The sequence below is a fragment of the Tetrao urogallus genome (genome assembly GCF_951394365.1).
Source record: "Tetrao urogallus genome assembly, chromosome: 4".
NCBI classification, from domain to species: Eukaryota; Metazoa; Chordata; class Aves; order Galliformes; family Phasianidae; genus Tetrao; species Tetrao urogallus.
Window position 1 is genome coordinate 39,914,992 of NC_136817.1, and position 13,154 is coordinate 39,928,145.

The window sequence follows — 13,154 nt, forward strand, 5'->3', positions numbered from 1 at the left end:
GAAAGGTCTTGTTTTCACTGCATCCATCACAGATTCCACCTTCATCCTTTGTCCTGCTGTCTCTCCTGCTATGTTTTCCACTGTATCACTTGTGCATGCGTGTAATGTCCCCACACAAATTGATGAACTGCTGTAGGTACCCATCCAAAAAGATTTCTAAAAATTCATAGGTGGTGTTAACATGAACCTGTCTCTACCCGTAACTGTTCTACTTGTATTCTTGTTGCTTGGGCCACATAGTAGAATGTGCATGTTGTAGTCCTATGATGATGTAAAAGTGGTACTACACAATGACTCTTTCCTCACACCCCCCCCTAACTGCATAACAATGTACTACTAAATTAGGGACAGTACAAGATGCAGCAAGTCCAGGCTAGTGCACTGACTGTAGGATTAAGAAGTAAATCTAGCTCCATTTTTGGTGCTCTGAAAAGGCAGGTTTGAATGCAATGTACTGCTGCTCATTCACTGGTCTTGCCTATTAATGTCAAACTCATGGTACCTAGAGGTAAACAAATAAAAAATTCAGTGCTTTCACTTATCCTGTGGTTTGTCCTTTTTCATACACACACACAGAACCTGTGACAGTACCAGCACGTACTGGTGAAGAGCCCTTGTTCTTGGCTCTGGCCCCAACACAATCACTGACTGCCTTTCAGCTGCAAGAATACAAAGGAAACAATTCCAGCCTCTTTCACTGTGTATGCTCACACAGAGGCACTGCGGTGGTTTAACAATTGTGGGTTTCAGTGGCAGAAGCTATGCAATACTTATTCCATAAGGCCATGTAGGTACAAGCGCTGTTGGGCTTGCTTGGGTTGGGTGGGTTTTTGTTACTGTGGTTTGGTGGTGGTTTTTTTTTTTTTTAAGATGGATTTTAAAAGGCATATCTCGCAGCAGCTTATCTAGAGAACCCATCAAGTGAGAAATGCATGCAACTCCTCAGCCAGCTAAAGGAGAATTCAGTGCTCCCAGTGCTATCCAAAGTCTCAAGCTCCTTGCTTATCAACACAAGTCAAACCTGGAGCCCAAGCACCCATGTGACGCCACACCATACGGTTGCAAAAGACAGCTTTTGACCATCCCAAATTCACTGCCAGGCTCTCTGAAATCACTGGGCATCCCACACCGTGATGGGAAGATGCCACTCATGCCAGGAAATGAGTTATGCACAGAAGCTGCATATGAAAAGAGAATGGACACTTTCTTCAGTTTTTTTCAGATTTGAGATTGTGCCAAAACCCAACAGATGCTACAGGAGTATTCACACAAAATTTCCCATCCATTTAATCCAGTGCCAGAAATTAACTGGCAATAATCAGTAAAATGCAAAGAAAAAGCTTCAAGTACCAACTGTACAAAAGCCTCTTATTTAAAAAAATAAAGAAGTAAATAAATTCAAAAGACATTAGTATAGAAGCAATATTAGTATTAATAGCAATAAAGCCACCTCCAGAACATATTGTTGTGAACATAGATTATAATCCCATGATAAGAGGCTGTGAATAATGCAGAACCTGTACACTGGTAAATGCAGCCTGCATGTTTACATCACAGCTCACAGCAGGCCCATATGAGCCCAAGTTTTCTCAGGCATGGAAAGAATTTCCATTAATTCCAATAGATTCCAAAATACGTTAGAAAGGCCATTTAGCAATGACATAACCATTCTTTTTTCCTTTATACAATGGTATAAACCACAAGTTCTCACATAAGCAGGGCATAACAAAGGGGTGACAACTCCCATTCACCTACGTGTCTAATTGGACTTCAAGTTAAAATATCAAACATTTCCTATTACTGAATTTTAATTAGAGATGCTATTGGCACAGCAAGTGTAAAGGCCAACAGTGATACCCTTTAATTTTCAGATGGTTTCCTAGGACAGAATATGAAGTGACTTACACTTCTAGATAAAATCCATGCTAAGCCTGCATAAGTGGAAGTGAAGATGGTTTTATCATGGCAGAAGAAGGCAACTGAAGAGATTATCTGTTCACAAAAACGCTGCACTGATCTGAGGCATGTGTCAGCCTGCAGGATATTTCTATGTAGTTGGCAAATCATTTATCCTCTCAGTCTCTCTTCATTAGAGAAACAAGATCTAAGAACAAACACAGTACAAAATAAGACCAGATTTATGCTGCACTATGCTGTTCCCGTCTCTTTGCCTGCAATAGGACTAGAAAGAAGCATGTGCACTTGGGCAGCGTGTAACCTGTCACTGCCAGAAGCTGTCTCAAGAGAAATGATCATCACTTGGCCCAATTCATTCCAACTCACTGATTGCACTAGATCAGTGACAGATGACAAACAGCTCACTGGCCCATAGATGTTCAGAAACTTTATTTCTTGGTGAAATTTATGAGAAATGCCTCTCATGGAGCCCCTTCAGCCAGAACAGAGCTACATCTTTGTACTCAATGCAGAATCCTGATCAAGCCAGGTAAAGGCTAAGATGAAGGCAGGATTTTCCACTGTCAGAACAGTGGTGATAACTACTGTAGGGGGAAATGAATCAGGGTACTGACCTCCCAAGAACATTTGGAAAGTCTTTCCAAGAGGTTTTCTCAATCTGTTTTCCAAAGTGCCTCAAATCAACTATGCTTGTTATTTATTGCAAAACAATGCAGGTTGATGAAACACTGTATTTCAGATACATTGAAGTGGATTTGCTTTCCCTATAGCTTTTGAAATACTAAGTTTTTCCCCCTCTCTGTGTAAACAAGTACAAGACATCATCACACATTTTTACCTGCACAATTCAATAAGCCAGCTCTCACTATTTCTATTTGAGATATTACACTTAGAAGAATTAATTTCCCACTTTCCTTTACAAAAGCTTAATGCATGACAAAATGCTATACCCCTTCGTGCTGCTCCCTGCAGAGATACAACTTCTGAACACTTCACGGTCACTAAAATGACTATGGTAGGAGCTCCAACAGCTGTACTGACCAGCAGCCACAGCAGCGTGAGGAACACCAGTGACCTGTCAGAAACAAACAGAGCACATTTGTTAGCTGGACTTCAGTAACAGCTGACACTAGATGTGAGTTTTCATCTCTTGAGGATGTGTTGTTGAAGTATTAGCTTATTACTTATTTAAGGTATATTAACTTATATAATTTAAGGGCAGATACTGGCAACACACAGCATGTTTCACAACTACCTCAAAATGTAAATTCTATGTGCAAGTGAGACCCAGGGATTTATTTCCCCTGTTAGTCTGGGGGAGAGAACAGGATGGCTTTTACCACAGGAGTTTTTGCCTGAAATTTGTATCTTCAACGTTGTGTGCTACACCAAGAGTACACAGTCACAACACCATATTTCACGCAATTTTATTTATAAAATTGTAATTATCTAACAAATTGCATATAAAATTTACTTCAAGTAAATACAGAGTACTGCACAACTATTAAAACTATCGTGTTGTCCATCATAAGTGTATTAAAAACTAAAAAATGCATCTATTAAAAAACAAAAACTCAAGAACACAAGTAGCATGACCAAGACCACTTTCAATAGCTTAAAATGAATTACCAGGAAGTTGCATTAACTTCCTAAGTATACTCCAGTTACATCCATTGAGATCAGCATGTGATACAATACCACAGTCTAATGCTAAAGATGACAAGTAATACATATGCACCTGATCTATGCTTTTCTCCCAGACCGAAGATAACCAGTCTGAAATCAGACAACTAAAGCTCAAGTCAAACTCTACTGGGCATGCAGTTCCGTTATACCAATACTTTCAATCAGTAAATGTAGTTGGCTTTTACAATCAATTTTACATCTGATAAAAAAAGGAACACAAGAGAATACATTCGTATAAAAAGGAGTGATACATAAAGGGTAAATATCAACACTTTCCTTGTGCCATCGGATGAACCAAGCGCAGAGATTCAGTTCAAATTGATCTGGAACACACTTATCACAGATGGATCTGAGCCACAAAACTCAAATCCCATCCTCACCAGAGACCAAGGCAGCATCAAGTCCATCTCTACTGAGTACACAGCATGAACATGAACACACATACAGATGGAGCTTCTCATCAACAACTTTGTGTTGCTGAAACACAATAGACAGCTAGTAGCCCGGCATGGCTGAACTCCCACATGGTGCACGCTAGCAGTCACAATGTTGCTGCACATTAGGGGAAGAAGATCTTTCTTTTCTTCAAGTGGCAAAGTTTGGTACACAGCAGATCTAACAAAGTAGATTGTTTTGTTTGCATTATACAGTTTTGCTATCAAATACAGACACCTCAAAAAGCTTCAGAGAAAAAACAAAACTGGAAGAGAGAAACTGGAACCTTCACCAGTTCTTGATATCTGTTGACACTTAAACTACCCCGTAATCATTTGCAGAACAACCACTACAATGCACCCAAATGGCACACATACAACAAGAAAGGAAATGGAATTAAGAATACACATGAGAGTTTCTCTTGTGACCAACATTGTTCATCAGAATCAATTTTGTCAAGGGCATCTCTAATGAAGCAAAAATGCAGATTAACATCCAAGACCACAGCAATTCAAATAGCACCACGCTTAGTCCTGCCGCAAGTGATACTTACCTCCCAAAACAGGTAGTGGCCACTAACTCTGATACTTCAGTTTACAACCTAATATTATTCTCCTAATACCAAGTAGCAAAGGAAAAATGCAAGGCAGGTCCTGATACTAACAGAGCTTTCCCTTCTCCGAGCGCTTGCTGCAATTGGGCCCGAAGACACTAGGTGGCAGGCGACTAAAGAGCTTCTGCCTCACCGGCAAGGCGAAGTAAAGCGAAAATGGCCACTTGCTGTGCTCAGGTTCGGCCAGCAAAGTTGCACGGTGGATATCTTGCTTGTCAGTATAAACACTTTGAGAGTGAAAAGCAATCAAGTGCAAGAACCATTTAATCTGCATGCTACTATTTACATTTCAAACACTATTTACACACCAGAACCACAATTAGCCTCTCACAAAGGGAGAGACAGCTTTCAGAACAGAGCTCACTTGAGCAACGTCTCTACTGCTTCAAACTCTAAGGGGTACAATCAAAATTATGGATTTTGAAACAAAGATATCTACTCTCTGCCAAAACAAACACAGACAAACCAAACATTTGTTCATTAGGTATCAAAAAAAAAAAAAAAAGGCTTTAAAAAAAGCTTGTGAATATGGAGAGAATTTAGGGAGCGGAGGAGCAAGAATTGTGGAACCCTTTGCTAGGGCTCAGTGGAGAATTCAGAAATGGCTTTAAAATCAGGGCCATTACTAAAGTACAAGCAGACGTCTAAGCAGCAACATTCCCATCACATAGCAAGTGCGCAGCAAACAGCAGTCTCATGCTTCACAAGGGGCCACAAACGTGACAACAAATTTCTGAGCAACTACTGCAGATTAAGGAAAGTTACAGTGACTTCTGAATTCACCTTACCCACTAGCCCATCAGGCAAGCTAGAGATTGCCAAAAGGTTGTACTGCCTACCATATCTTATTGCTTTGGAAAATGAGCCCATGTAACTGGCAGTTGTGTTCTAGTTGTGCTCACCTGAAGTTTCTGTAAGGTTTTCTGGAAGAAAGCTTGATTGATTTTGGCAGGCTCTGACCATAACAGATTGACCTCCAAGGCTTCCCACAAGCCTTCCAAATTGGACACCTAAGCTGCCGATAGCTGGGGCATTTCTAGGACATCTAATCCAATCTGTAGACAGAAATGTGGGATTTAAATGTGCAATACAGGCAGGCAATACTGAACATTCAGTGTTCATCCATCAAACAACTGCAAAAACGAGAAAAGTTATAGGGAGTTGAGGGGCAGGGGATGGAACTAGCATCTGCAGCAAAAAATACAAGGCCTGGAAAAATAAATTTAGTGTTTTTTTTTTTTTTTATAAGAAAAGTAACTCTGGGACTCACAAGATATGTTGAACATTTGTGAGCACATGTGCAAATACTGAGAAAAAGACTTGCTCACCTCAGATCATTTACCTTCCTATCAGTCTTACACTGCCAGTGCACATTCAGCAGACCGGAGCTCAGAAAGCAGCACAACAAGGCAAAAGGCCAATACAGAAAAACTGCAGAAATTCAAGTAGAGGAATGGAAGTTGTCTTCAGAAGCCCATAGCAGCAGAAGTACCATTCAAGATCAGTGGCAATAAGGAATGTTTCTGTAATAGAGACTTTTTTTCTTCAAAGCAAAGTGCTGGGTCATATCAAGGCTCTTGAATGAAGGAGTTATTTCCTGAACCAGACTTCTTTGATTTCTCCCCATACCATTTCATCAGTGCAGCATCAGAGGTGCTGGTGATCTATCTGTCCTGCTGCTATCAGGCAAAATGGTGTGTCCCTTTGTGGGAAACAAACACCAGCAACTCCTCAAGATGAGGAGTGACTAAGAAAAACATAACACTGTGGTGAGGTGGAACCAACTTTATTAAGGACAGTGAATTATAATTGCTTGCAAAGGCTTTAAAAAAAATAACTCTGAGTCATGGCTGGCCTTTCACAGCAGATACCAAAGGATATGGAGGCTGCCTGATTCAGAGACAGTCAGTGGGAGTTAACCAGAAGAGAATGAGGTAATACTGAAAGACAGAAGGACCAAAGGACTTTCTGTAGCATCTGTGGATCATCAGTGTGCCCAACACCAGTTTTGGAGGGGGGAGAAACACAGTTGACTAAAGCACAGAAAGGTAAAAATATGCAAGGGTACATATAATCATATGTTGAAGAGTCCTGGAACCAGTAAAGACCTTAATAGGCCACCAGAGCAGCTTCCTATCCATCCACCACAGCAGGGACACTTAGGAAACAATGCATTAACCTCTTCTACTCCATGTACTCCTCTGAAAAATCATCTCTTGCAAAGAGATGCTACACAAGTTTTTATCACTGTTTTACCAAAGCAGGAGCAAAGAGCTCATAGCTTTCAGAGCTTATTCTGCAGATACTGGAGAAGGTCATAAAAGAAGAGTAATTTGTACAAAGTGCAATGGAACTATCCAAGTCATGGTCAGATTTGTAAATTCATTATTATTTTTCAAGAACAACAAATCAAACTTTAAGGTGGATGGAGTCTGATCTGAGCTTGATTTCAAATTTTGTCCATTTCAAGAGTATGTGCCTTGGCTGATCCTAATACACATTTCTATTTTAGAACTTTTATTCCATTGCTTCAAGATTATTTTGTTGTTGTTGTTGCATTTTACGCAACAAAGGGAGACTTATCTTCATAGCAAGGATTTGTCCATTGAAAGTAAGCATTTATTCTGGTAAAAGCTGTTTTCTCCAAGTTGCAAAGAAATGGAATATGATCTTCCCATAATCACATGCATTTACCAATAAATAAGTTTGAATTAGACTGTATTAAAACATATGCACAGATTTAAAGCACTGGAGTGTCACAGATTCTTACTCCACAGCTCATGCAAGTGAAAAGAATTGAAGGGAAAAAAAATTAAGACCAAAGCCTCAGATAGGAACAGACCTAGAAATTACCTTAAAAGAAGTTTTGTACAAGTATATCAAAGCATAATATTAGTGAGATCCCTAAATATATTAGGTTACACTAAATTCCAGAGAAACAAAAGATTTAGCCATATCAGATGCTTTTTTTTTTTTTTTTTTTTTAAGTTAATATATAATTCATTCTTTGAATAATAATATTCACTTGGACCCAATATCCACACTGCTTTCATACATTTATACAGTTATATCTCATTCTTGCCTTAAGAGGCTGATGTCCTAAGGTATGGCAGCAACTAAATGCTCTACAACCCTTGTTCGACAAATATAAAACTCCTTCCCCTTCATACAAGGATAGAGAAAGGAAGAAAGATGTTGATAAAATTAGGCAGTTCTCCCTGTGAGCTTGCTCATTCCAACTTGAAAATACTACAGGGAGATGGCTGGAACCTTGTGTAAAAAAAAAACAAAAACAAAAAAAAAAAAAACACACCAAAAAAGTAACTTTCCCTTGTCTTAAAAACAATTTCATTTACTGTACAATAGATGCATAGAAAGCCTGTAGCTACGTTTATCTGTGAAAATAAGAAGACTGTTCCTTTAGAGTGGCGAGGTGAGCGACCATCTCAGGAATACTTGGCAGCTACTAAGAGCTCATGGCATGAAGAATAAACAGTATATCCACAGATAACAATAATGCAACTCTGTCCCACTGAATACACCAATTTTTAAAAAGTGTCCACTTGTTACTCAGGATCAAGAATACAGTAGAGATTCACGGCTCAACAGCTTTCAAAATGGTGGTTTAAAGAAAAAAAAAAAAAAAAAAATTGTCAGTGAGCAGCAGATTTTAAAAGAGCCCACTCTTCTAACCCCCACCCCAAAGAAATATGAGTTCACTGCAATATCAGGAACTTAAACTTGAGACTATGTGGGAGAGAAGGCTTCCCTGTTACCCATGTCCATACAGCTTGGTGTCGGAGAGACACACTGGAGGTTTCAGAGGGTTTCGGTTGTCCAGTGTCTTGTTGTGGTTACTTCAGCAGTTTTACCAGCTGGCTCTGACAGCCTCAATGTCACTAACCAAATTCTGGGCTAAGCAAATCCCAAATATCTGGAAGAGACAACAGTTTATTCATTTGGAGCATTGGACAACTCTTTTCACACAGGTAAACTCCTTCAGTTATACAAAACTTTGTTAGGAAAACAAACAACAGAAAGCCATTAAGTTAACAGTAAGTGTTGGCAGAAGAAAGTACTGAAAGACTCCTGTAACCCTCATCTTTTTATAGCATTGCTGGGTTCCAGGAAATTGAATTGTTCTGTATTTGCTTCACAAATGCAACTGTAAAGGCATTCCATTGCTCATTTAAACACCATCAGAAACTGTAGATCTGTACGGGCTTAAAAATCTCTAGCCAATCTTTATCTAACAGAGTGTTGATTTTGACCTGTGAACAGCTGAAAAGGAAAATCTTTACTGACAAAAATTAAGTACCTCTTAGCACACACAAAAAAGCCTCAAGCATTTTGCACACCTCACTAAATTCTACAGACCTTATATTTCTAGGTGAAACTTGTATTTTCAATTCTCATATTCAGTCCCTACCCAGCACCTACATGTTTAATTTCTCTGCTATTCTTCTATGTAACTCATTACAAGGAACTCTGCACTTACCTGCAGTAATGCTATCCCAATGAATATACCAGCAACTATGGTAAGATTGTCCTGCAACCATTTCTCAAATTGAGGGACACAGCCTTTTGTGTAGATAACAATCTGCTGATCAACTTCCTGCCAGAGAAGAAGAAAAAAGAGGTTATTACATTCAATTATCCCACCAGTAAAATAACCTGTTTTTGCCAGAAGGATTCAGATTCTTAGAACACATTAGAAGAAGAAAAAAAAAAATGCTTACTGGTTTTTGCCTTGCATCGTAGCCACACTGAGTATTAATAACATCTTCCTAGGAAAGAGAGACAAACAGGAGGCAAATGAGTGAAAAGAAATGTCTTCAAAGCATCCTGTCACAGTTCCCCAGAGCTGGTCCTGTATGCAGTAATACAATCACCTCAGTTTTGGTCTTCTTACTACTTTTTAAAAGATTCTTCTTCTCTCTTCCACTCAGTGCTGTCAATTATTAGCAACAAACAAAAACAAGGTGAAGAATACTTTCAGCTTTCAAAGGAGCGCAGTGGGAAAATCATTTCCCACATTCCATATGTAATCAAAGCAAAAGGATTAAGATGCATCTGCTTGAAGCAAAAGAACTTTCCACTCAAAAAGTTTTGTCTGTTTACAAAAAATACAGTTAAAATTTTTCAGGGCTCAGTCATGAAGAGGGAACAAAGAGCGGTTCCATTTGCAGAAACTAAGCTCTTACAGGATGCGTGTAGAAATATATATAGGTACCTAGTTCCTTTCCAAAGTAATAGAGGAAAAAGGAGAAATGGATGTTTACTAGTGCCCATTCTTTCTTATGGGATCTTGATACCAAAGGAGGAGGAGTTTTCATCCTACTGACTCTGCTTCAGAACTCCTCAAGCACCTTCGGCAGGCTATGACACAGTTTTCTTACTGAACAGGTGCTACCCAGTGGAAGCTGTTGCTGACTGCAGGTATTTCAGGGCAATAAAATGAAGCAACTACTTTGCTGCAACAACAGCAAAATATTAAGTTACTGGCTCATACAATAACAGTGAGCAGAATGAGCTGCTCAAGGAAGTCAGAAATATCAGCCAGTATTAGCTAGGTGTACTGAACATCACAATTTAATCAAATTGTGGGAAAGACAGATCGGCAAAGATAGATTTTAAATAACAGCCGTACAGAAGAAATATCCTTCTATTAGCACTTAAACTCCTCCACCTCTTCAGGAAGTACACCAACAGGTATCAATCCTGTCAGTTGCCCAAACTGAATTCCCTCATTGGACCTTTAGGATTTGAGCAATCTTTATTTTTTTATTGAGATGAATGCTCCTGTTCCTAGCATATCAGAGAGCCATGCAATTCACAAGCAGATAACATTTCAAAAGAGGGTTTTTAAGCTTTCTTTCTCATGCTGAGTATCTACTTGCTTTATTACCAATGCCTTCTGTCTTTAAGTTCAGGATCTGATAACTGAAAGAAAACATGAAGAATGAAATGGAAATATGCCAACTTTTCTAGGCCTTGCCTGTAGAAAAACGTAGTTTAACAAGTCGAAATGTTGTACAAAGTGAAGTAAAGGAATCTAAATTTGTTTCAAAGGAGATTTGCTTTGGCTTAGCTTAGACTTATCGTTTTCTGATTTAAGCTAAACTAAATGCTACACCACAAGCAAATCCTGTTGAAGAAAGCATGCACATAACTTTCTGCATCAGTCCAACACAGCACTCTAATTCCAAAAGTCACAAATTTGCTTTCCCATGGAATAAATCTGTATATATCATTGCACACAATTAACCTGTCACAGCTTGGTTAAATTCATCACATGCATTAGGCAATTTTTATTTTAAAGGCAATTAAGTGTGTCACTTCTCTACGGGGAATAAGAATGAGACTTATCTTGAAGTTTCTGGTTACTGCATCACCCCCCAAAAAAAGGAATAACTATATACACAGACAGAAAATTTTAGCATAGATTATGTATTTATAGGATTACATGGTAGCACTGTCACTGGTTTGGTTTTATAACAACTGTATTTTTAAAACTGGGTTGTGATGCACTCTGTGTGTGGGTAGGTAGGCAGACTGGTGAACATTATGGGGAAATCCTGAGCTTAAAGTAAGGCTTTAGCCTAATATGCTTTCCATTTTGTTATAATACTTTGTTAAAAGACACATAGATATTCACAAGGAATATTCAAACTAGTTTGAAGATGCATTCAACTGCAGAGGAACCAGAACACAGCATCTGCAAATGGAGGGCTACGGAGGACAACAGCTGAAGCAACTAGATGCCAAAGGAGTAACTGCTGTGCATTAGCAAGGCAGGAAGCACCTGAGCTGCCTTCTGGCAACTCACCTGATTTTAGTTAGTGCTATGGACTCAGATATTCAAGGATCTAGAAGTCATTCCAGGTGGAAAATAACCACCTGAGCCACAGCTGACCTACCAGATAATACAAGCACTCACAGACTGCTTCTTTTAAACTACAAAGTCAAATATATGCAGAGTTGCACATAATTTACACAGAATCGCAGTGGTTGGAAGGGACCTCAAGAGATCATCAACTCCAACTCCCCTACTAAAACAGGTACCCTAAAATGGGTCACAGAGGTAGGTGCCCAGACAGGTCTTGAATATCTCTACTGAAAGAGACTCCAAAACCTCTCTGGATAACCTGTTCCAGTGCTCCATTACTCATTCCATAAAGATATTCTACCACATGTTAGTATGGAACTTTTTGTGTTCACATTTTAGGCCATTGCTTCTTGCCCTATCACTACGCATCACCAAGAGGAGCCTAACTGCACTCATTTGCCTCCCACCTCCCTTCAGATATTTATAAACATTAATCAGATTTCCCCCCACCCCCCACACACACATCTTCTTTTCCCCAGTCTACATAGATCCAGGTTATTCAGCCTTTCCTTACACTAGAAAATGCTCTAGACTCTTAATCGTCTTTGCAGCCCTTCGCTGGACTCCTGCTAGGAGATCCCTGTCTTTTTTGAACTAGGAAACCCAGAACTGGACACAGTATTCTAAACGTGGCCTCAGGGCAGAGTAGATGGGGATGATCACCTCCCTTGACCTGCTGGCCACGCTCCTTTTAATGCGCCCCCAGGACAGCACTGGCCTTCTTGGCCACAAGTACACACTGCTGGCTCATGGCAAAGCTGTTGTCCACCAGAACACCCAGGTCTTTCTTCGCAGAGCTCCTCTCCAGCAGGTCAACCCCTAACCTGTACTGATATGCGTGATTATTCCTCCTCATGTGCAAGTCTCTACACTTGTACCTGTTAAACTTTATCAGGATCCTCCCTGCCTAACTCTCCAGCCTGTCCAGGTCTCATTGAATGGCAGTGCATCCTTCTGATGTGTCAGCCATTACATTCACCAAGATCTTTTCAAGATGATTGAGAGAAGTTCAGCAATAACCTTTGCCAGCTCCCTCAGCACACAAGGGTGCATCCCCTCAGGGCCCATGGATTCGTGAGTTGATTTTAGCTAGACACTCTCTGACCAGATCCTCCTAGACCAACAGGAAGTCTTCCTTTCCCCAGACTCTCTCTCTCTTACCTCCAGGGTCTGAGATTTCTGAGGGCTAGTCTTCGTATTAAAGACTGGAGCAAAGAGGGCATGCAGAATCTCCACCTTCTCAGCATCCACTGTCACCAGGGTATCTGCCTCATTTAGTAGGGGACCAACATTTTCCTAGTCTTCCTTTTACCGCCGACACACTTAAAAAACATTTTTAGTTAGCCTTTACCTCCTCTTCTGCAAGGTTTAACTCCAAGATGGCCTTAGCCTTCCACATCACATGCCAACAGGACCTGACAACATTCCTACATTCTTCCCAGGTGGACAGGCCCTCTCCCCACATCCCATGGACCTTCTTTCCTTTTACTTTATCCATGAGTTCCTTACTCATCCACACAAACCTCTTGCCACCTTCCCCAAGATCTCTTACTCTTAGGCATGCACCAATCTTGAGTTTGGAAGTAGTGATGTTAGCCATGTAACCCATTCTTA

General features: G+C 40.0%; 1 protein-coding gene across 1 annotated transcript in view; it reads right to left on the bottom strand.

Moving 5' to 3' along the window:
• Nucleotides 1-8,519: 8,519 nt before the first annotated feature.
• TSPAN5 (tetraspanin 5) overlaps nucleotides 8,520-13,154 on the bottom strand; it is a gene marked incomplete at both ends in the record, with an annotated part of 77,310 nt that continues 72,675 nt past the window's right edge. The window contains 3 exons of the mRNA XM_079534569.1: nucleotides 8,520-8,585; nucleotides 9,150-9,266; nucleotides 9,391-9,438. Of these exons, the coding sequence (XP_079390695.1) occupies nucleotides 8,520-8,585; nucleotides 9,150-9,266; nucleotides 9,391-9,438 (231 nt within the window). The remainder of the gene's footprint in view (nucleotides 8,586-9,149; nucleotides 9,267-9,390; nucleotides 9,439-13,154) is intronic.